General features: G+C 42.9%; 1 protein-coding gene across 1 annotated transcript in view; it reads left to right on the plus strand.

Annotated features, from left to right (window-relative positions):
* Window positions 1–25,541, plus strand: part of LOC129088771 (potassium voltage-gated channel subfamily H member 6-like) — a 62,585-nt gene that overhangs the window by 34,650 nt on the left and 2,394 nt on the right. Inside the window, exons 7-20 of the mRNA XM_054596002.1 lie at window positions 11,420–11,592; window positions 13,268–13,406; window positions 16,244–16,357; window positions 16,635–16,789; window positions 18,007–18,248; window positions 18,821–19,020; window positions 19,501–19,588; window positions 20,505–20,669; window positions 20,824–20,945; window positions 21,186–21,257; window positions 22,698–22,785; window positions 24,250–24,352; window positions 24,456–24,574; window positions 24,688–24,955. Of these exons, the coding sequence (XP_054451977.1) occupies window positions 11,420–11,592; window positions 13,268–13,406; window positions 16,244–16,357; window positions 16,635–16,789; window positions 18,007–18,248; window positions 18,821–19,020; window positions 19,501–19,588; window positions 20,505–20,669; window positions 20,824–20,945; window positions 21,186–21,257; window positions 22,698–22,785; window positions 24,250–24,352; window positions 24,456–24,574; window positions 24,688–24,955 (2,048 nt within the window). The remainder of the gene's footprint in view (window positions 1–11,419; window positions 11,593–13,267; window positions 13,407–16,243; window positions 16,358–16,634; window positions 16,790–18,006; window positions 18,249–18,820; window positions 19,021–19,500; window positions 19,589–20,504; window positions 20,670–20,823; window positions 20,946–21,185; window positions 21,258–22,697; window positions 22,786–24,249; window positions 24,353–24,455; window positions 24,575–24,687; window positions 24,956–25,541) is intronic.

Below are 25,541 nucleotides of genomic sequence, written 5' to 3' on the forward strand. Positions count from 1 at the left end.
GAGGCGTCCAGGAGGCATCCTGATCAGATGCCCGAACCACCTCAGCTGGCCCCTTTCGACGCAAAGGAGCAGCGGCTCTACTCCGAGCTCCCTCCGGATGTCTGAGCTCCTCACCCTATCTCTAAGGCTGAGCCCAGCCACCCTACGAAGGAAACTCATTTTGGCCGCTTGTATTCGCGATCTCATTCTTTCGGTCACTACCCAAAGCTCATGACCATAGGTGAGGGTTGGAACGTAGATGGACTGGTAAATCGAGAGCTTTGCCTTACGGCTCAGCTCCTACTTCGCCAAATTGGTCAGGTACAACGCCCGCATCACTGCTGATGCTGCACCGAACCGCCTGTCCATCTCCCGTTCCATTTTACCCTCACTCGTGAATAAGATCCCGAGATACTTGAACTCCCTCGCTTGGGGCAGTGACTCACTCCCAACCCAGAGGGTGCAATCCACCGTTTTCCGGAAGAGAACCATGGCCTCAGGCTTGGAGGTACTGACTCTCATCCCAACCGCTTCACACTCGGCTGTGAACCGCCCCAGTGCGTGCTGAAGGTCCCGTTCTGAAGAAGCCAACAGAACCACATCATCTGCAAAAAGCAGGGATGTGATTCTGTGGTTCCCAAACCGGAAACTCTCCTCCCCCCGGCTGCGCCTTGAAATCCTGTCCATGAAAATCACAAACAGGTTTGGTGACAATGGGCAGCCCTGGCAGAGGCCAACACGCACTGGGAACAAGCTCGACTTTGTGCCGAGTATCAGCTCTCACTTTGGTCATACAAGGACCGAATGGCTCATAGTAACGAACCAGGTACCCCATATTCCCGCAGTACCCCCCACAGGACTCCCCGAGGGACACGGTCGAAGGCCTTCTCCAAGTCCACAAATCACATGTAGACTGGATGAGCAAACTCCCATGCACCCTCCAACAGACCTGCAAGGGTAAAGAGCTGGTCCGCTGTTCCACGGCCAGGACGGAATCCGCATTGCTCCTCCTGAATCTGAGGTTCGACAATCGGATGGTGCCTCCTTTCCAGCACCCTGGAGTAAACTTTCCCGGGGAGGCTGAGCAGTGTGATGCCCCTATAATTGGAGCACACTCTCCGGTCCCCCTTTTTGAAAATGGGGACCACCACCCCGGTCTGCCACTCCACAGGCACTGTACCCGACTTCCACGCGACAGTGAAGAGACGTGTCAACCAAGACAGCCCAACAATGTCCAGAGCCTTTAGCATCTCCGGTCGAATCTCATCCACCCCTCAACAACCTCCGCCAGGCATATGGACGAGTCTTCCCCTGAGTCTTCAGACTCTGCCTCTTCCACAGAGGACGTGTTGGTCGGGTTCAGGAGGTCCTCAAAGTGTTCTTTCCACCTCTCGACAATATCCCCAGTCCGGGTCTGCAGTTCTCCCCCCCTGCTGAGCACAGCCTGAGAAAAGCCCTGTTTCCCCTTTCTGAGTCATCTCACGCTTTGCCAGAACTTCCTTGAGGCCATTCGAAAGTCCTTCTCCATGGCCTCGCCGAACTCCTCCCACACCCGGGTTTTTGCCTCAGCAACTGCCGCAGCTGCAGCCCTTCTGGCCAACCGGTACCTGCCTGCTGATTCAGGAGACCCCTGGGCCAACCAAGCCCGAAAGGCCTCCTTCTTCAGCTTGACGGCCTCCTTCACCGCTGGTGTCCACCAGCGGGTTCTCGGATTGTCGCCACGACAGGCACCGATCGCCTTCCGGCCACAACTTCTAGCAGCAGCTTCCACAATGGAGGATTTGAACATGGCCCACTCGGATTCCATGTCCCCAGCCTCTCCCGGATGCACAAGAAATTATTCCGGAGGTGGGAGTTGAAGACCTTGCGGACAGGATCCTCAGCCAGACGTTCCCAGTTCACCCTCACTACACGTTTGGGTTTACCAGGTCTGTCCACCAGCCTCCCCCGCCACCTGATCAAACTCACCACCAGGTGGTGATCAGTTGACAGCTCTGCTCCTCTCTTCACCCGAGTGTCCAAGACATACGGCCGCAGGTCTGATGACACAACTACAAAGTCGATCATAGACCTTTGGCCTAGGGTGTTCTGGTACCAAGTACACTTATGAACCTCCCTATGCTCAAACATGGTGTTTGTTATGGACAGTCCATGACTAGCACAGAAGTCCAACAACAAAGCACCACTCGGGTTCAGATCGGGCAGGCCGTTCCTCCCAATCACACCCCTCCAGGTTTCTCCGTCGTTACCCACGTGAGCGTTGAAGTCTCCCAGAAGAACTATGGAGTCCCCAGTCGGCGCCCTTTCCAGAACACCACCCAAGGACTCCAAGAAGGCCGCGTACTCTGAACTGCCGTTTGGTGACAGTCAGAGACTTTCCCCCTGCGATTCGCAGTCGCAGAGAGGCAACCCTCTCGTTCTCCGGGGAGAACTCCAGAACAGCGGCGCTCAGCCGGGGGCTTGTGAGTATCCCCACACCCGCCCGGTGCCTCTCACCCTGGGCAACTCCGGAAAAGGAAAAAGTCCAGCCCCTCTCCAGGAGTTTGGTTCCAGAACCGGCGCTATGCGTGGAGGTGAGCCCAACTATAACTAGTTGGTAGCGCTCCACCTCCCGCATCAGCTCCGGTTCCTTCCCCGCCAGAGAGGTGACATTCCACGTCCCTAGAGCTAGTCTGTGACGCCGGGGGTCAGCACGCCCAGGTTCCCGCCCCAGCCTGCCGCCCCAGCCTGCCGCCCAGCTCACATTGCACCCGACCCCAATGCCTATCCCTGCGGGTGGTGGGCCCACAGGGTGGCGGCACGATGTAGCTTTTTCGGGCTGGGCCCGGCCGGGCCCCATGTGCCAAGGCCCGGCCACCAGACGCGCGCCGGCGAGCTCCCCTCCCGGGTCTGGCTCCAGGAGGGTGCCCCGGTTTCCCTATTCCGGGAGAGGTGCCACAACCTTGCATCGTCCGATTCATTGGGGTTTTGTGAAACGCTCTTAGTCTGACCCCTCCCCCGAGACCACTTTGCCTTGGGAGACCCTACCAGGAGCTATTGCCCCCGACAACACAGCTCTCAGGATCACTGGTGCACACAAACCCCTCCACCACGATAAGGTGGCGATTCATTGGAGGAGGTGCAGTAGGACAGACACAAGGATTTGTTGGTATGAGTTTTATTCGGGATAGTAAAAGCAGCAGGAAACCAGGCACCAGTTGACTCAGACCGAGAAGTCAAGCCGGGTATACGCCAAACAGCCAAGGGAACAGGCAGACAGAAACCAGGAGGTGCAGAGGCAAAACTTGTGGTCGGGGACGGAAGGCTGAGACATTTACGGGGGCAGAGACGAGACAGAAGAGTCCGGGGCAGGTAAGATAAGATAAGATAAGATAAGATAAGATAATCCTTTATTAGTCCCGCAGCGGGGAAATTTGCAGGCTTACAGCAGCATAGAGTTAAAGTGCACACAAGAGACATAGTAAAGAAAGACAAGATAAAAATAAAAAATGAAAAATAAAAAATAAAAATAAAAAAACAAGTATTATAAATAAGCAATAAAAACAGTAGAAAAACACAATAACTGAAATATAATATTTACAGACAGAAAAAAAATATTTTAACTATTATTGCACAGTGTTTTTATTGTCATGTGTCATGTGGTCTGCTGGGAGCAGAGTTGGTTGTGCAGCCTGACAGCAGCAGGAAGGAAGGACCTGCGGTACCTCTCCTTCACACACCGGGGGTGAAGCAGCCGGTGGCTGAAGGAGCTGCACAGAGCTGCCAGGGTGTCCTGCATGGGGTGAGAGGTGTTGTTCATCAGGGATGACAGCTTGGCCATCATCCTCCTGTCTCCCACCACCTCCACCGTATCCGGTACTTGGCTGAAAAAATATTTCACAGGGGGTACATCACTGAAAAAAGGTTGATAACCACTGCTGTATACATCCCACTTATGGCCTTTGTCTTGTAGTATATCTATCGCCCTTATGATACAGTGAATGTAAATGAAAATAAACTGGGAAATTATATTTGACATTCTTTTTTCTGAAATGTTTCAGCAAGCAGTTTAATCTGTGAAGGCTTAAAAAGTTCACTGAGCTGGTGTGAATAAGGAACTGTTCAATGGATGCTAATGGTTTGATCCTTAATTCTTGTACCATATGTCTCTCTTTCCTTCTCTATAAGAGAGAGAAGGGACAAGGTCAGAGATAATGGTATCATTGTGGAAACAATGTAGGTGACTGCCCTTAACAATGTGCCTGTTTGTGTGTGTGTGCTGATTAGAAAGGCTATTGTTAGCTTAGGAGGGCACACATGGAAGCTTGAGGGTCTGCAGTTGACCTTGACCAAAAATACCTGTTGTTGTACACCAGCAGAGTCACTTCAGAGTCTATCACAGTCCGTCTCATGTAAAACTCAATGTGCCCCTGTAACCGTGGTCCTAAGAGTGCTGCAGGACTGAGCCCTAAAACCCCCACATGAGTCAGCATTCTTGCATTTTGACTCGTAGTCAATGGATTTTTTGAATGGGTTTTTGGTTTTGAAATAAGGTCTGTAGTTAACGTTTTCTTCTAAGACATATAATACATCAGAAATACCCCACTTGTGAATTTTGAACCTTTTACATATCTTAAAAAAGGCGGTTGCTAAAAAGTGAATGAGACTACTTAACGTTATCACGCCGAACACTAATATTGAAAGATCCCATTGGTTTGTTGTAAGCACAGCTGGAGGAGTCTAACAGCCCAAATGCATGCAGCTCATGATCATTTGATTGTTAACAACACTATAGTTGTGTTCTTTGAAGTTGTTGGTGTCTACAGTCCCCCCTCCTCTCCAGGACGTCTAGCCTGAGTGACACTGCTGTGAACACACCATTATATTCACTCTAACAACCAACGACCTCCCTTTAGATACTTCCTTGTGAGAGGTGATATTACAAGTCTTAATGAAAATAAATCTGCTGCATTTGAACTAAGTTTGGTGCCATGACTCAGAACCTGGGCTCCTTTCCAGCAGACCCCCGGTCCACCTCATTCCCCACATCATTGTTGTAGAAAAACATTCTGCGTTGTTTTGTTGTTTAACAAACTCAGCCAGCACACCCCTTTTGCCCTGATTTATGATTTATAATGATTGATTGATGATTAAAAGCAAACACATTTTTTCTATTTCAACCAGAAACCAGCACATTGTTGTGACCTTTGACCTGCAATCACAAAATGACTTGTACGATAAACTGTATACCATATAACTTCTTGTTTGAGAGGGGAGACCTTACTGCCTTTAAATTAAACAGTTTTTTTGTGGAAAGCATATCTACTAATATTTGTCTTATAGAATGTAAATGCTGCATCAGTCTATGTGATGGTAGAGAGAGGAGGGGGAAAGAGGGAATAAGGAGAGAGACAAAAGGGGGAGGAGAAAGAGGGAGTGGCGGGATGAGCGTGGCAGCTGGATCAGTGTGTGGAACTGAAAGTGCAGAGGTCTGCTACTGAAGCTCAGATCACAGACTGAAAGTACAGTAAAGAGAGCTGGGAGAAAAGAAAAGATATGAGTCTGTCTGAGAAAAAGAGAGTGAGAGAAAGACGAAGCTGTCAACTGAAATAATCCTGCAACAAGCCAAGAGAAGTGTCCTAACTGCTGCTGGAAGAGTTTTACTTGTAACTTCTGAGCCAACTTCTAAAGACTACAGGACATAGAGCACTTCTGGGTCTACTTTGTGTCACTCAGGACTCTTGTCTTTGAAGCATCACTCTGAGGCGTATTCAAGCCAAATGCTTTCGTTGAAATGATTCAGCCAGTGACGTGTTGTGGATTAATTTAAGGAGTGCTGAAGGCAGTCTGAAGGTAAATCTCTCAATGTGTGGCTGTGAACTGACCCATGGGAGTGTTAGATGTCTCAATAAAAAAACCTTGAGAATATTACTCTGGTGATCTGTGCATCATGAAATGAGAAGGCATTGCTACAAGAACCGTATAGATTCACTATATATCTAATTACGTGTGTGAAAGTAAAAGATTTTTCTCAGAATATGCTCAAATTTAACAAAACAACGCAATAAAAACCTTTTGGGTCAAGGTCAAAAACAGAACAATAGTTACAGAATAGAAAAAAACAGAATAGTTGTTGATTCACAATAGTTGAATCAAGGGAAACATTACTTGTTTTTTCCCAAATAAGAACACTGATCCATCCAAACTTGATCCAAACTAAATTGTCATCAAAGAAACTAAACTGAAAGTCAAATGACCTCAGCCTAGTCCCATTGACTCCACATGGTTTATAATAGATACGCACTAATGATAGCAATGAGGTGAAGGATACAATGACCTCCACAAGGCAAACAAGAATTGAGTGGATAGGCTGACAAACTCTCAGAGATGAAAGGAAAGAGCAAACAGGGAGGCGAAGAAAGAAGACGAGCAAATGAACAATCTTAAAAGCACAGGAAAAATTAAATTTATGAAAACATAAGTGAACTGTAAAACATCTGAGCCAGAAGGAGAGAAGAAGAAAACAGAATACAGGCTGGACAGACGGAGGAGAGGACAGGCAGATTGAATTGCAGTCCCAGCCGGTGGACCATGTCTTCAGGGAGGGTTCTGGACAGTAGTGCGTCTCAGGATGGCCTGTTAGGTTTGGACAGTGAACGCAGAAACAGCAGAGTGGAGAGAGCTGTCCGCATCTCCTCAATAGCTCATGAGGTGAGTAGAACAGTGTGCGTGTTTGTGTGTGCAGTTTAAGTGATTCCATGTTTTGCGTAGAGTTGATTGAAGATTACCTGGTATCTTATAGGAAGACCTTCACCATAATTACTGCTATTAAGCATTGGTATTTTATGAACAGTATAATCATCTTTGGTGTCTAAATGTGGAGGATGTAGTCATAGTCACAGATGTTTTCATTGGTCATAATTGACTGTATCGTGTACATTGTTGTATTCACTGTACAGTGAATAAAAACAATGACTGTACAAAATGATTTATAGTTTGGCTTTCAAAAACAGTGAAAAATTAAATAGAGTGGGTGAGCAGCGAGGTGAGCAGCGAGGTGAAGCTCTGCTCGTGGCCGGAGGAGGAGATGCTGCCGCCAGGTGCAGATCACTTCTTCCTGCTGGAGGTCGAAGGCTGCAGGGCAGCCGGATCTGGGTCTGTCCTCGGAGGGCTGGTCTCTGTCGGAGACCCCGCTAGAGTCTTAGCTGAAGGAGTTTTTGGTGAACCTGTATGATTTCATCTACGTTTTGCTTTTGCTTTGCTCCTGCAAGCTGTGCCTGCAGTGTATGAATGGGTATGAATGGTTAGTTAGAGTCCCCGGTGGGCAGGTAGCACCTTGCATGGTAGCTCCTGTCATCAGTGTATGAATGGGTGTCAATGGGTGAATGATGACATGTAGAGTTAAAGAGCTTTCAGTGGTTTGAAGACTAGAAAAGAGCAATACAATACAGTCCATTTACCATTTTGCGCGGAATCCAACCTGGTGGCACGGACGACATGGCAAGCATGAAGAATAACTTAATAGAAATAACCAATCTTTTTGTTAATGGTCTTGTTTCATACCAGGTAAAGTTCCTCACAGTAACTTAAAGGTGTGGACAAAAATTTTAAAACGGAGAATAAAAAAGATTGTAAATTTAATAAACCAAGTTTACTTGTTCCGGTAGCACAATCCATACTTTCATAACGTAAACATATTCATTCACTTTGGTCTGTTTCTCACAGCAAGAGGGGCCCGGGTTCGGTCCCCGGGCTAGACGGCCTTCTGTGTGGAGTTTGCATGTTCTCCCTGTGTCAGCGTGGGTTCTCTCTGGGTTCTCCGGCTTCCTCCCACAGCCAAAGACATACAGCTTAGGTTAATTGAAGACTCTAAATTGCCCCGTAGGTGTGGATGTGAGTGTGAATGGTTGTCTGTCTCTGTATGTGTCAGCCCTGTGAAGTGTTATTTTATATATTATGAATGACTATGAAAACAAAACCCAAGTTGCAACAAACTTTTAACCCTTCACTATAGGTGGAGTCCCTATTTTCTTAGATGAATCACAAACTGAGATAACAAATATAAAATAGGGCTTTTAATACTACTTTTAATCATTAGTATTTGAATACAAGATGATGACATATTTGTGTAAGCGGAGCATAGGTGGAGGCAGAATAATTCTCTGAGCACACTAGCTAACAATAGCTGAAGAAAATCTGAGTTTCTCTGTCTCTCACTTTCCAGGACCATTAGTTTAATTAAGATAGTCAACATTAACCAACAGGACGAGACTGTCCTACCTCTACAAACTGACTCAATGGAAAGACTTTTACACACCTAATAGAGAAACCAAGCTTGTATAGTAAAGAGAAACTGGGTGTGTTTAGATATTTTTGATGCCTATAACGATCCTTCTCACAATGCAAAGCAACCAAAAAGTCAGTCAAAACGAGTCTTACAATATCAGCAAAGCATTACAGAGAAGGGAACATAAACAGAGCAAGATCACGTTTCAATGTGTAACTTTGACCTACTACTCTGAGGTGATTGGTGTTTGCCCTTATTTGAATTGCTTTCTTTGAAATTGTCTCCAGCTAACACTGTGATAATATGAGAATAATGACTTCATGAAAAGGGTCTATAGAGAGTGGCATATCCACCTCCCAGTCCTCCATCTGTCAAAGCTCCCAGTCCTTGACTGCTTGCTCTAACATAAGCCCCCCCCAGGCTCATGTTAGATCCCAGAGGAGTTCAGATGCTGAGGATTAATTACACTGTTCACAGGTCCCTCCCTGGAGTCCATGTGTGTGTGTGTGTGCGTGTGTGTGTGTGTGTGTGTGTGTGTGTGTGTGTGTGTGTGTGTGTGTGTGTGTGTGTGTGTGTGTGTGTGTATTTAATCTGGTATACCACAGAGCACAGACCCACTTTCATGTGGGTGCATAGGCACAGGTGCAACAGCATTCATCTACTGTATAATGAATGCTGTTTTCCTGTTGTGTCAACAGTTTACACCTACAATTAGTTTTCCAGTAACTCCATTAATTACCGGTCTCAATTTATTAAAAAAAAAATACCATAATTAATTCAAAACTTCTCAGAGACCTAAAGCTAAATATATGTATAATGCTGTCATTGTATTCCTAAATAGTATAGTTGCTCTGGATAGGATTTTTAGAAATTTCCTTCATGGTTTATCAAGTAATTCATCACTGTCATCAGAGTTGACAAACTGTTGAATAGGTACAAGGTCACTGTTCTGTGGATCATCCCTAGAGACGTCATGAGATAGCAGGTGTGAAAATGAAGCATCCCACTGTGGTTTGGGGACTGTAGTGTTAAATGTCACCTTGGCTACTGTCAAGTTGTCCTCATGTCATCTCATATGAGAGAAGAGAAAATAAATGACTTTACCTTGCTGACACAATGGTTGATAGATGTGAGCAGGGATACGGATTTGAACAGTTATAGAAGAACTTACTGGTAATATGATAATCATTTAAAAAAAAAATGTAAACATTGAATTTTGTTGAAAAATATGAGCGGCTTTGGCTCAGTGTTCGAGTGGGTCGTCCTTCAATCAGAGGATTGGCGGTTCGATCCTCCGCTCCGCTAGTCACTTTACCAAATTCAATTCAATTCAGTTTATTTTGTATAGCCCAGAATCACAAATTACAAATTTGGCTTCAGGGTGGAAGCAAAGCTAATATGGGTAATGGTACAGGTAATAGTAATAGTAATGTGACTAATAATAATAATGGTAGTAGCAGTTGGTGTCAGCAGGGCCATAGCAAGAGGCACGACCACAGTCCAGGTATAGCCACGATTTATAGAAGCCTGCGAAGCGAGAAAGCACAAAGACTCCAGGGTAGAAGCAAAGCCAATAAGCATAATAGTACAGGGAATAATAATAGTAATGTGACTAATAATGATAGTGGTAGTATCAGTGGGGGTCAGCAAGGCCTCAGCAGGTGGCACGATGACAGTCCAAATATAACCCCGATTCCTGGGAACCTGCGAGGCGAGAAAGCACAAGGACTCCGGGGAAGAAGCAAAATCAGTAATGTGCATAAATAGGAGATTAATACATAAAGAAGGAGGGAGAGAAGAGGAGAGAGGAGCTCAGTGTATCCTAGGTAGTCCCCCGGCTGTCAAGGCATATGGCAGCATATCCAGGGGCTGGACCAAGGCAAACCTGAACCAGCCCTAACTATAAGCGCTATCAAAAAGGAAGGTCTTAAGCCTACTCTTAAAAGTGGTGAGTGTGTCTGCCCTCTGGACTGAAACTGGAACCTGGTTCCACAGAAGAGGTCCAAATGACTCCCTTAGGCCGTGCCAGCATGATGTATGAATGTGTGTGAATGTTAGTTAGAGCTGATGGGCAGGTGACACTGTCCATGGTAGCTCCTGCCATCAGTGTATGAATGTGTGTGAATGCTCTTTGAGTGGTTGGAAGCCCATCCAGCCCATTTACTGTTTGTATTGTGTGTAGTGGTCCAGATTCCGTTCACCCCTGGTCAGGCATGTGATGTCTGGCAATACCCAACGTTACTGAACTCCAGGGTTAGATAGTAAGGGCTATGGTAAGATGGTTGTATGAACATGAGCTTGTGAGAGACACGAGCTGTCACACCAGTTCTTTGCCATAGATATTCTCCCCCTCCCCTTGATTTTTTCTTTTGAGCCCGTTCCAGCCATCTGACGTCTCAGAGTGGTTTAACACTACATGTCATCATTCACCCATTCACACCCATTCATGCACTGATGGCAGGGGATACCATGCAAGGTGCCACCTGCCCATCAGGACTAACTAGTAAAATATCCATTCATAGCGAATTGAGGTTAAGTGGACACATTGATGGACTGGCGGAGCCTGGGATCAAACCGCCGATCCTCTGATTGAAGGACGAGGCTCTACCGCAGCAACATTCGCCCCGACAGAGGATGTTACAGAGCACAGGCTTTGGTTTTTGTATCCCGGCCCTGAATTTATCCAGCCTGTTCTCTAGAGACTGGACATTGGATAATGCTATAATGAGACAGGGTGGAGAATGTGCCCGGGTCCTCCGCCTGTTCCTGACTCCAGATTGTTTCCCTTGGTGGCTTCTTCGAGTCTTCCAGCTGCCATGTTTTGTCCTGTCCTCCCTCCTTAGGATTGCGCTGGGCGAAGTAGGATAGTCAGAGAAAATCAATTGTGTTGTATGAATGAGAGTCCCAAAAGTCTTGGCAGAGCACTCACGACGGTTGCTGCACTCACTGGCATCATCTTAGGTTCTCCTCTAGAGCTGCTTACAGTATGGTAGTGTGCTGCACCACTGCAGTCCTAAACAGTCCAAAACTGAGGTGACTGAGGAAAAACCTGAATGATGAGCGTAGGGAAAATGCAAACATTGTGGGGCCACAGAGCAGCCCCACTCAGCTGTAAATAATGCTTAAAGAGTGGATGAACAGACTAACAGATCTCTCTGTGTCTCTTACCTCCAGGTGCTGTCTCTGGGTGCTGATGTGTTACCTGAGTATAAACTGCAGACTCCCAGGATCCAGAAGTGGACTATACTCCACTACAGTCCCTTCAAAGCTGTGTGGGACTGGGTCATTTTGCTCTTAGTCATTTATACGGCCATATTCACTCCTTATTCTGCTACGTTTCTACTGAGGTTGGTGGATATTGACACAACACAGACATCTTAGCAGAGTAAGAATGACCATGACACTCTTTACTCTTTAGTCTTATTCAGGCTGAATGATGTAATTAATTATTTTGATGAAGGTCAAAAAGAGATTAAAGTTACAGTACCTCATTTATTTCATATTTTCACAGTTTAAAATATTAGCAATGAGATTGGGATATTTGACCACTAGTAGGCCCTATTGAAAATAATGCACTGTTTTTACAGTTCTGAATATGCACAGAAGCACAGAAAAAGAAGCACATGAACATTCCCAATATTTTGTTAGGGCAGGGATTGTGTCTTATACTAGCAGTGTACTGTTTAATGTTGTGAGTAGAGAAGGAAATGTTCAGGGCAGCACATTCGGTTCAATGAGAAATTTGAGTTTGATTTGTGTGTGACACAATGAGTTCTGTCAACTATGGCCATATATACCTGACAATACTTTATAAAACCCCCAGAGGTTGAGCTCCAATAGTTTTTTGTAAATTCCTGACCTTTTTCTCTAGTGCCATACTCAGGTCAAACTTTGAACTACAGCTCTAATCTTGCCTGGGTCCAAACCTTTGAATCTGCTCACTCCACCGACTTCGAGTCGACTGATTTGTCTGGCATTGTGACATGAAACAGTGGTTTCTCGATTACAAAGTGATTGAGTCAATTAGAGCCATGCGGGGACTAACAATTAGCCAATCAGCACCATGGTCAAGCGGTTGTCAAGTGGTTGTCGAGCGTTGTCTTTTGTGCGTTGTAAGCAAGAAGTAATTATAAAACCATGGAGAGTGCTACAGCAGCATTGGGGCTGCTATTGAGGCTGTTCTAAATTTATTTAAAGTACTGATTGCTTTAAAATCCGAACAGCACTGCACTCTGATGTCTGGAAAAAATATATCAGGCCCATTTACCTCTGGTGGACTGCTACGAGATGACAGGATGAAACTCTGGCACAGCTCTTTTCCGTGGCATCTTTGTTGAGGCATCACAGTCCCTTTTCTCTTTACGAGCCTTCCTCTTTTGTAAATGTAACTGTAGTATAGGCACCAACTGCCACCTCTTTACAATACATTGTGAACATTCAACCCTTACAAGTAATCTAAAATATTTGACACAAGTTTCTTCACTGACATCTCTGAATGTTCACTCAAGGGCCTCTCTTTTGCGTTTGGGCTGGTGAATAATAGTTTCGATTTTGATACTATCCCTTGACTAAAAAGAAACAATTTACATATACGGCATTTTGCTCAATATCGGCCGACAGTTGCCAATTCTGTCTGATATCAGGCAATTTCAAATTTACTCTGGAGATTAAACCTGAAATGACCCCATGAACTTTCCTCTGCCACTCACAGGACAAACTCTTTTGGCCTCACAAAGTTCAAAGAATACCAGAAATGTTTGTATATCCAAACATAGCCTTAGATTAGAGAATCAAACGTGGAAAAGGTTTTTTTGTTGAAGATGAATTTATACATATGTTCATATTAGGTGCTGTCTGTAAATGTGTCTTAAATTCTGTGTTATGCTTTAAGTAAAACATTTTTGTCTTCAATATTGTGGCCTTATAATTTCTACGGTTGATGATGTGATCTTTTCAGTGGATGTTTCATATTCTCCTGGAGCAAAACCAATTTATTATTTTTATTGATGTATTTGTCTTAAGTGACCAGGAGGAGGCAGCCATGCAGACCTGTGGTTACTCCTGTTCTCCCCTCAACGTGGTGGATCTTATAGTGGACATCATGTTCATTGTTGACATCATCATCAACTTCAGGACTACATATGTTAACTCCAATGATGAGGTAAACTGATATCAAGGATTCAGGGATAATTAATTGTCAGGTTGAACAACAAAATGCAACTGTAACCCATTTTCTACACAGAGCAAAAGACAGGAGTTGGCTTTGTAGTGGTATAGCCCTTTGTTCTAGCTCTGTTAGCTTAGCTGCCATCTTGGAGCGGTTAACTATGCTTTCAGTGGCGTTTGGTTCTTCTAGGTGGTCTGAATATTTCGTGGGCAGTGATGGCTCAAGGTCCTCTGCGCTTTTCGAACATCCATGCTTCCTTCTCCAATGTTGATCAGTGTATCTCCGTCATATGCCATATGTGGTCCAGTAATAAACAGGAAAAGACAACAAGTTAACACAAAAATGTTGCCAAGTTCATGGCAGCTACCGACCGCTGCATCTTCATGCGCCTTTGTTAAAGTTTATAAGGCCACTGTCAGTATCCACAGAGGACCAGCCACTGTCAGTATCCACAGAGGACCAGTCCCTGTCAGTATCCACAGAGAACCAGCCACTGGTTAGTATCCACAAAGGACCGGCCACTGTCAGTATCCACAGAGGACCAGTCACTGTCAGTATCCACAGATGACGAGCCACTGTCAGTGTCCACGGAGGATGTGAGGAAAACCCTGATGAGAGTGAATATGAATAAAGCATCTTGGCCTGATAACATCTCTGGTCGTGTTCTAAAAACATGTACCAACCAGCAAATTGATGTCATAACTGACATTATCAACATATCACTGTCACAGGAGAGTGTTCCCATCTGCTTCAAGGCAGCCACCATCGTTCCTATACCTAAAATGCCTGCAGTGCCCAGTCTAAATGACCTGTTACACTCACTCCCATTCTGATGAAGTGCTTTTAGAAACTGGTTCACCAGCATTAAAAACAACATCCCAGCCAGCCTGCATCCTCAACAGTTTGCATCCAGAACCAGCAGATCCACAGAGGATGCCGTCTCCCTCATTCAACTGGAAGATAACAACACCTACATCAAAATGTTGTTTGTTGAACATCTCCCCCTTGGTAAATTTAGCACTCTGGGCTTCAGTACCTCACTCTGGAACTGGTTATCAGAGTTCCTCACAAACAGACCACAGCACCTCCTCCAACTAGTGTTGAACATGGGAGTCCCCCAGGGCTGTGTGCTCGATCCCCTCCTGTTCACACTGTACACCCACCACTGCTACCCCAAACATGAAGAGAACTCTGTTGTGAAGTTTGCAGATGACACAAACATCATCGGCCAGATCACAAACAACAATGAGACTTCATATAGAGAAATCAACAACTTTCAGAGTGGTGTTCAGAGAACAACCTACTGCTCAACGTCAGTAAAACCAAGGAGATGAAGGCCAAGACGCACACCCCTGTCTACATCTATGGAGCTGAGGTGGAGCAAGTTAGCAGCTTTAAGTTCCTGTGAATCAGCATCACAAACAACCTAACATGGTCCTCACACATCTCCATCCTGGTAAAGAAAGCTCATAAACAGATGTATTTCTTAAGGAAACTTAAGAAGGCATACTGTGAATTTTTACAGAGGAGCAATAGAAAGCATCCTGACTACAAACATTACAAACTGGTATGGGATGTTTACGGCACAGGACAGGAGGGCTCTACAGCGGCTGATTAAAACAACACAGAACTTCATTGGTACCATCTACTGAGCATCATGATATTGGTGACAAGAGGAGCCTGAATAGAGCAAAACAGATATTAAAAGACAAATCCCACCCAGACACAACCTGTTCACCCTGCTGCCGTCTGGAAAGAGATACAGAAGTATAAGCCGCCAAAACACCAGACTTCAAAACAGCTTTATATGAAGCTTAGTGGAAGTTCAGTCAGGAAGACTATCTTTACGCTCCTTTTCATTCATAATCTCAGTCACTCTCTACCTGTGACTACTCTATCAGCTGATTGTGGGTTTCACTTAAAATTAACCAATCACAGTCTGCCACGGTTTCCTTAAGCCAATCACATTGTTGCTGTCAAACTTTAAAAATGTTCCCCTCTCTGCTGCTAGCAGTTGTCATTTCAGCACAATCAGATGCGACCCTCCTCCACCCCAGTCACCTCCATTCGGCATCACAGTCATGCTCCTTATTCATCATCGGATGTAGCGACTCCCTACATCACCAACACCACCAGTGTCTGGACTCCAGGGGGATTGTGCCTGTCTGACCTCAGCATCACTGCCTCGCTGTTAGACGGCTTTGCTATGGAATCCAATCGCCAAAGACTTTGCATTATTCATTTCTTATTTGTAATAAATTATTGTTACATTTTATTCTGGTCTGCTGATTAACCGGCTAACTAATCTAGCAATTTTTCTTCTTTGTGTGACTAATAGACCAATTCATTGACCCACTGACCCACTTGTTTTTTTAGTAGTTTCAAGGTCAAACAAATGACCAGCTCATCAGAGTGCTGTGTGTGTGCAATCATAATTGGCATATGAATTCTTGAGAAATGTTTTCCATGCAATATCGCGGTCATTAACATGGGACAGATGTGATGTCACAGTGACCCTGACTTTTGACCACCAAAATGTATTCAGTTTATCTTTGAGTGCAAGTGGACGTTTGTGACACATTTTGAAGAACTTCGCTGAAAGCGTTCCTGAGGTATCGCGTGAGTCAGGCCAACATGATGTCACAGTGTCCTTGACCTTTATCTCCAAATTGTAATCGGTCTTGAAAATATAATGTCTACGGCCATGGCTATCGCTGTTGTGGATAAAAAGACTTTAATACAACCATATCTTTATTGTCATTTGACAAGGTTGTGGAATTTGAGTTAAATCTACTGTGAGCTGATATCTAGATTTGTTTTTGTCTCCTCAGGTGGTGAGCCAGTCTTCTCGGATTGCAGTCCACTACTTCAAAGGGTGGTTCCTCATCGACATGGTGGCAGCCATTCCCTTTGACCTCCTCATCTACCGCTCAGGAGAGGAGGTGGTTAGGGGAGGTGGAGAGGGAGAGGTAGGGAGGAGGGAGGGAAAGAAGAAGACAGATGAGGGTGGGGTTAGAAATGGAGGTTTGAGGAGATTTGGGGGATTAAAGGGAAACTAGTAGCACAAGAGAAAGAGGAGAAATAAAAAGAACATCTGGAAGCTAGAGACTCCAACTACAGTTATTAATTTGATATATTGTTATTTATCATTTGTTCACTGACATTATGTTTTGATCCAGTCACATAGTCACATTGCTGCTCTCTGTCTCCTCCTCCCAACAGACCACCACACTGATTGGCCTACTGAAGACAGCTCGGTTACTGCGATTGGTTCGTGTAGCCAGGAAGTTGGACCGTTACTCAGAGTACGGTGCAGCTGTCCTCTTCCTCCTCATGTGCACCTTCGCCCTCATCGCTCACTGGTTGGCCTGCATCTGGTACATTTCTCTACTTTAGCCTGCATAGTTTACATCCCCCATCCAAACTTACGTTACCTAGCCTATGTAGACAGTTGATTAAAATAGTAACACCATACCAGAAAGGGATGGTTCGGCCTTATAAAAGGCCTTTTGGAATGAATTCTGATCAGATTTTTATTGACATCCATTTCTTCATGTTGATCTAAATTAAGACATGAAGTGTAAATAAAGAAAAACTAGAGAAATAAAAAGGAGAAAGAAGAAATTATTATAATAACAAAATATGTAACACCATTAATAATAAAGTTCATAGAGTAATATATGAACTTTAATATAATATAGTTATAGCTAATAGTTTATATGTATATAGTATATATATATATGGTAAAACATTCAGTTGTATTTTCTAGATTTGTTTCATAAAATATTAAAATGTGCTTCAAACCTAACTGTAGGGTTCGTTTGATTTGCAGTTTCCTCCTGAATGCTTTTTATATGTGAGCACTCATAAAACCAGTTACTTCACCTTAACTAAAATCACAACTACAAATCTTCAGATGTGAGAGTTGGTGCTATAAACTGTATAATATACACAATTTTCTAGCGTACTGTCCTTCTCTTAATTTGTCAAGAATAACAAATGTGTATGGAGGACGCCATGATGTTTGCCAATATCAGGAAAATAGATCCTGGTGGTGGAGTCGAGTATTTTTCCTTTTACTAAAAAAATTAATAATTCTTAAATGTTTATTATGGCTTTTAATAATTACTCCATTCCCAATAAAGTTAGGTTATTAGAGTTTGGTAATAACATTTAGTAGAACTTGATGTTTTTTATATGTAATAGGAAAGGATTTTGAAATTCCTCACAATTACCAATTTGAGCAAATATGATTTCCTTGCTCTTGTTATGTACTCATTATTGCATATAACAGTTTGGTTGGGAAATACATTGTGGATAAAATCTTAATTTTGCTGTTGTAAGACCCTATTGATTCCATTTTTTATGGTATTTGTGTTACATCATAGTTACATCATGGATGTACATACATGGATCCCTTTCCATAAGAAAAAAAAAAAATACTCCCAAAGGGTTCTTGAACTTTCAAATACAGTATCCTTCCATTCACTTATTTTATAAATGACATCATGAGAGAATATTAAAATAATAATTTAAAGCAGGCAAAGGAGCCAGTATTGAAAATGCTTACATTTTACGTGTTTTCTTGACCCAGGTATGCAATAGGTAATGTGGAGCGGTCAAGCTCAATTGGGATCGGCTGGTTGGACAATCTGGGTGAGCAGCTTGGGAGGCCATACAATGACTCCATCATTGGGTCAGGACCTTCCATCCGAGATAAATATGTCACAGCTCTGTACTTCACCTTCAGTAGTCTGACAAGCGTAGGCTTCGGAAATGTCTCCCCAAACACCAACTCTGAGAAGATCTTCTCTATCTGCGTCATGTTGATAGGAGGTGAGTTCAACAAACAACTCTTAGGACTTTTGGGCAATTTTAGAAAAACTAGTGAATCTAAAGTAACAGCAGTTTTGTTTAAAATAAAAACTGTTTCTGAAGATAGTACAAATCATTTTGACTAAATACGGTAAGTATTGTTTAGTCACAGACACATATATCAAGGAAACAACGTTTTTTAATAAATGGTTCAACAGCAAGCTCAGTTGAAAAAGCTCTCCAGGAATCCAGGTAGCAAGAAGGTATCAGCTTGAGTAATAACAAATCATTTAGCACATAAATTAATAAATACGCCCCCAGTGGATAAGCACAGTGCTTATGTACTGAGAATTTTGAATGTGAACAGATAAGATATTAAAAATATAATTGTGTCTTTTCCCATTCATTAATGGTGATGGAATTCATGCAAGCTTGTTTTATATTGTGTAATTCTTTTTACTATTCTTAGGATTGTTTTTGTTGGGCTCTTGTTCTCATTGACCTTATGAACTAGACAGTCTTATTATTCTATTAAACTCTTTGTCTGAATTAAAGGTCAACAATAGAGGTCTCTGATTTGGTCTCCTCTACAGCTCTGATGTATGCCAGTATTTTCGGTAATGTGTCCGCCATTATCCAGCGGCTGTACTCTGGTACGGCACGCTACCATACCCAGATGATGAGAGTTCGAGAGTTCATCCGCTTCCACCAGATCCCCAACCCTTTGAGGCAGCGGCTGGAGGAATACTTCCAACACGCTTGGTCCTACACTAATGGGATAGATATGAACGCTGTGAGTATGGGAGACTTTCAGCTATATTGTTGTTCCTCAGCTCTTAGGCTCTTGTTTGCTAGTCAACTAACATTCAGCTTAAGATTTGAAAGTTTCCAAAGCTACTAAAATGATAATGTTGATTTTGGTGGAAATAGTCAAAAAGCCTCCATACAACATATATAATATTTCCATTTGATACAAAATGTTTATTTTCTGATTAAACCAAATTCCTAAAGTTTTTGGGATCAGCAAACACATGTCACACATGTCCATCGACAACTCGATATCGACAAATCTGATGGACTAAAGTAAAAAGCGTAATTTATGTAACAATCAGCTTGATTTGAAGAAACATCATACAGCAAAAAATGATTAAGTTACGAGTGGGTTTATGTGGTATGTGGGCTTCGTTTACCCACCTTCTTAAGGGGAATATGTTCACAGTTAGTTATCCAGTGGTGTCCTGTCTTTGTGTCCCAATCTCTACTTGTCCCCTAGGTTTTAAAAGGTTTCCCAGAGTGTCTCCAGGCAGATATATGTCTCCACCTCAACAGGACACTGCTGCAAAACTTTAAGGCTTTTAAAGGTAATACTATTTTACATTACACATGAAAAGTGTTTTGAACAATAATTATCAGGCAGGTATAGTGGTGCCAGGTAGGTACATTTAGCGGGGATATTTTATTGCAGACGAGCTTACAACAAAATTAAACACGTTAGTCCTTTCATCATACCTTATATACCTTTAATCTCACCCCCTTCCCTCACTTCCAACCAATCACATCTTGTTGATTGGACCATGACAAAGCACATCTGGCCTTTCACTCACGTTCTGTTTTCCTTCATTCAATGTCAGGTTATGTCAACCTAACCGACATGACACCCCCACAGGAAATGTCACTTTCACCTCCCAAACCCTCCTAGCACAACCTTGGCACTGTTTATGGGACTCGCTTACCTTCCTTATTCCCACAGATAATCTTATCAAACAGTTACTGGGGTTCAACATAACACGTTATATATAAAGTTGTATAAGAGATAGATTTTCCTCAACACTAGCCTTCTTTAATCTTGGTACTTTTAACAATTTTCAAATAATAATTTCAAACAGTCGCTGGGGAAAGTTCAAATACACTATAAGACATTAAAGAACCCACTGTATATAGCCTAAAATATATATTCATTTGAAGAAGGAGTCCTATTCTTCTCCATCCTGAATGAAAAACGTGCACTTATTTAACTATATTTTAGAATAGGAAAAACAGGTATATCTGTACTTATCTTAATAATCTTTAAATCAACCAGAATCTACATCAGCAAAAGAAGAAAAGTTAAAATTTTGTCACTTTCATATTAACATATGTGACTTTCACAGACGGACACAATCCTCCTGATGGGACTGAAGTAGTATTTAAACTGTCAACTTTGCAACCTGCTTTAAGGAAATCAAGTGTCATGGTTCTAATATAAGACCAACACATTGTATTTGTTGTGTTGTCTAGGATCTACTAAGGGCTGTCTCAGGGCCCTGGCCATGAGGTTTAAGACCACCCACGCTCCTCCTGGTGACACCCTAGTCCACACTGGAGACCTGATATCAGCTCTTTACTTCATCTCTAGAGGATCCATAGAGATTCTCAAAGGAGACGTGGTGATAGCTATACTGGGTAGGTGCATGCATTAGGATAATGTATATGCTAGTGGCTCCATTAGGTGGCGCAAGGAAGACTCACGTAGAGTCAGCAATGTGTCTTGCATGAATAAATGAACACACCAATTTACCTTAATTAATTTCCTGACTACGTGTTTTTTTTCCTCCAGGGAAGAATGATATCTTTGGAGAGCCCATTAATCTGTATGCTCTGCCAGGAAAATCCAGTGCGGATGTCAGAGCTCTGACCTACTGTGATCTGCACAAGATACAAAGAGAAGATATGCAGGAGGTATCACATGTTTTCACTGTTTTCATTTAAAACCATCAAGGTTCTGGCGATGTCATTGAATAACTGATAACTGAGCAGGTGTTAGTTGGTCAATGTGATAAATACAGTATAAATCAAATGAATCGCAACCACCAGTCTTTTTCTCTTAACATGTAACAGTTTTTTATTTGTGCTATATATATCTAAAAAAAAATTTATGTTGTGTTGGCAGTGCTGACTTCTTTTTATTTGTGTTTGCAGGTTCTGGACATGTATCCTGAATTTTGTGAATATTTCTGGTCCAACTTGGAGATCACCTTCAATCTCAGAGACGTATGTTACTCATGTTACAGCTCCTCTATTTATTGAAACCAGGTAGAAAATATGACTTGACTAAACTACAATGGAGATATCTTGAATTTGAGTTTTGACTTGTAATGCTTCTAATGGAGATGTCGGAAATTCACGTCAGATTTGAACTGGAGGCTCAATTTAATTTAAAGGCAAACGTATAACTTTAACCTTACAGTCACAATGTAATTAAAGATGTCTTTTTTTTTTAAATATTTCATTTTTTAAATATCATTATGGGCATATTACCTTTCTCTATAAATTTAATTTGTACGTCTGTTATGTAAATACTGTAAAGCTATAACTGAGTAAAATGAATGTGAACCCACTGTATCTCTATCTGGAAATGATGATCTGGGTTATGCGAGCTGGTTCTCACAATGTTCTGTCCAATGACGTCCTAAGGGGTTAATGATTATAGTAATAATGTAAAGGCAGTCTCTCCCGTAGGACTTCCAAAGTGTTGCACTAGGTTGACCATGTGAAAGTGAGAGAATACTTGTGTGAAGAATGAAGAAAGAGAGCTGAGAGACGTTCAAACCCTGGTGGCTTTCTCACCTCCACACAGCTGACCTGTCGCTGCGTGAACTGGGATATTCTGATGGAGTTTAGTGGTGCCTAAAAGAGGAATGTTGATATTTCTCAGGTCCCACTCGTGCAGCATTCTTCCTCTGTGGTCAGAGCACCGACCAGGAAGCCTTGCAGCAGCTGGTTCACCTTCCTCTGCCTGTCTCATCTCTCTCACTCTCCTTTTCTGCTTTTTGATATATATGAGGAGCTCTGCTCTTCATCAGTAAACCCTGGCTCAAATATTCAGTAAAACCACTGCAAATATTTTAGATTTCAGCTGCGACTTTTGTACTCCAACACAACAAATAGCGGCATTCCTGTCTCCAACTATCACCCAAGTTTCCTCCTTTGTCTTCTGGCAACAAGTCACCTCTCACTAGATTATAGAATGAAAATTCTCCTCCTCTCCTTCTCTGATGGGCTCTTTCCATGATGTTGTCAGACACTAATAACGAAAATTTGAGCCTGTCAGTGGCAAAAAAAAAAAGCAGTTGACGTAATCAATATTGACAGTGAAAAGTTTCCCCTGCAGCCCGGCAGCTGCAGGTCTCTCGATCAATACCGGACTAATTAAAAAATTGTGATCCCCAATAGATGCAAAAACATTGGGAAAAAGGACCCAGGTTGAAAATACCAAAGTACCTAATTAAGTAATTTTTTTAAAAACACGCTGAGTTTTTGCTTAGTGATTGTATGGAAATATCAGAAATACTCTCTATAGCCCTAGTGGACCTAGATCTAAACGGGATCATTTCACAAACAAAATGCTGAATGAAATGTAACTTTAATTATAGCACAATTCTTCCTTTCTTTAACTTTCACTCAGTCTTCCCTCCCCCTCTCTGTCTGCAGGTGAAGAATGAAGCAGGTGGAGATGACTCTGACTGTGATGGATTCAGCAGACCACTCAGGAAACACAAACTGTCTTCCACTCTCACAGGTGAACTACAAACACACAAACAGCTTGCAAGAATAGACAGAGGTCAAGGTGGATCACTGAACCTCTGACCAGATTAGCTAGGATTGATTTCTTGAGGGTGGACAGAGTTAGCTGCCTCAAACTTTGAGTTCTTTTAAAATATACTTGTTAATAAATACATTTTATCCTGCAGTTATAATATTTTTTATAACTGCACATTTAGCAGATCCAACCCCACATTACATGAACATATTGATATTATTTGTATGTGACGAATACATCTTTGAATCTAGAATTTAAATCTTGAATTTAAGTATTCATTTTGACATGCATTAAATTGCTTTAAGGGTGCATGCGATTTGGGTGGACTCTCAAAAGAAAAACATTTTTTTGATACATTTCTTACGGCTGTAAAGTTTAAGAACAACTTGTTACTTTCTTCAGGTTGTACATGGTTGACAGGTTCCAGGCTTCAGCATTCAGAAACAGCTATCCTGACAGAAATAATGAGACAGTGGATGTGTCTTACCTTTGCTGAATGCTCCACTGTGATCCATTACCATAGCACACACAGTTTACCGTATGCATTGACCTTTTTTCCAGGTGTCAACATTAGGGAGTATTGAAGCCTTACTGAGCATATTCTGTCTTACTAGACACATTTTCTATGTTATAAAAACAGGTTTACAATACAATAAACAAAACATTTTGTCTCAGAGTCTAGTTTCCATCTTCACCTTTCCTTATACATTTTTGGGCTATAATTGCATCATAAATGCACTGACACACACATACAATCTAGTATCACTTGTGAAAATCAGTACCGGTAAACAAACATGTTCACAAAATGCTATCCTTACAGGTTCCAACATAATTCCTATCAGGCCAGAATTCGTTCTTACACTTCAAAACCTGACCAATAATTTATATGGACCGTATGCAGGATGTACAGATTACAAAAGGATGTACAGATGACAAAATTGGTGTTTGACCGAAGCTAACAGTTTACTGCAGCCATTACAAGTGTGTCACCACCATTTGTATAACTCATGGTGGGCTTTACTTTTGTATAAGAAACAAACGAGCCTTTCCCGTTCATTTTACTCTCTCACTTAAAACGTCATTATTCCTCAGAAATATCTAGCAACAACAGCAAGTTTGGTTTTGATACATTTTATTACCTGAAATACAGGAATGACCTGATAAAACAGGGAGACATGGCATGCCTTTGGTGAATTCTCCCACGTTGTGAGGAAAACAGCAGATTATGAGCGCCTCATTAGAAGCAGGGGCAAATCACACGTTTCACAGTCTGACGCTGCCACCTATTGCTGAATAAGTAGTACAGCGATTAGACTAACTTGGTCAAAATACCAGATTAGTTGCATAAAAAGTTAAAACCAAATAATAGCATTCACACAAATGTGATGCATCATTATTCAAAATCACAGAAACTCACAGTGATTGTTTGTGGTTCCCTGTCAGGTGACGCCATGTCAGCAGGCAGACAGAGAGTCAGATGTACAAGACAACACAGTAGCAGTGAGCAGCGTGCGGGCAGCAACAGAGATGATCCTAAACAAACACTGTAAGACCTGCTGTTTTGTTTTCCCTCCTGTGAAGCATTCATTCATTCTTACAAAAGGAAAGTGACTTAATTGCCTCTGTAGATATGGCCCTGTGTTCTCCAGTGATGATGAAGGGGAGGACTCAGAGGAGACCAGCCCCGCTCAGACCTCCACCAGGCCTGCTGCTACCATGGACGCTATGGGGCCTGATATGAGAGAGAAGACCTTTGACCCTTTAACAGGCAAGTGTAAAGATTTATTCAAGGCACATGAGATACAAAAAAAGACTGTATAGCTGACAGCTTCACCTGGCTCTGTGTGTGTGTCACCCTGTGTCTCTGTGTGTGTGGAACAGATGTGTTCTCAGGAGTGTCCAACATCTTCACCTTCTGGGGCTCAGAGAGTCGAGAGGAGCAGAGATACCAGGAGGTGCCCTGCTCCCACAGCCTCCCCTCACCTCCACCTCAGCCTCTTTTCCCGGAGCTCTTTGACCTGCCCCCCTCCTCCCACTGTCCCTCCAGCACTCCTCCTCCTCCTGCTCCTCCTCCTAGGTCCATCATCCCTCGGAGGCAGAAGGTGGAGTTAGAGAAGAGGCTGGAGGCACTGCAGAGACAGATGACCAGGTGGGTCACAACAAGGCTTGGTCAGTGATTTCATCAGTAGTGGTGATAACGTTCCATGTATGTCAGATTTCAAGTTTAATACACAATGCCAGCAAAATTCAAGGTTCAAGGATAATTTATTTTCACTATGCAACACAGGGATGAACGTAACGTAACAAACACATGACAAAACAAAATAATAACAAAAACAGAACTACATTCCGGTAGTGCATTTCTTTAATTTGCATAATAAGGAATGTAAACGGAAGCAGCAAAAAAGAAAATCTGGACAGATAATATGGCCGACATCTTAACATAGAAAATCCAACACGAGGAAAACATTGTCCATCAACTTTGACTGTGTTTGAGCACCAAGCATCATGATGTAAACACAGAGTCCACCTCCTCTGGTCCCACTGGAGTCCTGCTCTCTGTCCTGAAGTCCGCCCGTCAAATGCAGCTTGATCCGGGATGAGGATGAGATGATCCTCCCTCTCCTCTCTGGGGCAGTTTGGTGGCGTTTCGTCCGTCAGGTCTGGCTGGCTGATTAGCCGTGGGCTGGGGTCGGTTTAAAGTTTGTTGCACTAATCCCCACGCTTTATTTCAG

This window comes from Anoplopoma fimbria, chromosome 3 (assembly GCF_027596085.1).
Source record: "Anoplopoma fimbria isolate UVic2021 breed Golden Eagle Sablefish chromosome 3, Afim_UVic_2022, whole genome shotgun sequence".
Classification (NCBI taxonomy): Eukaryota; Metazoa; Chordata; class Actinopteri; order Perciformes; family Anoplopomatidae; genus Anoplopoma; species Anoplopoma fimbria.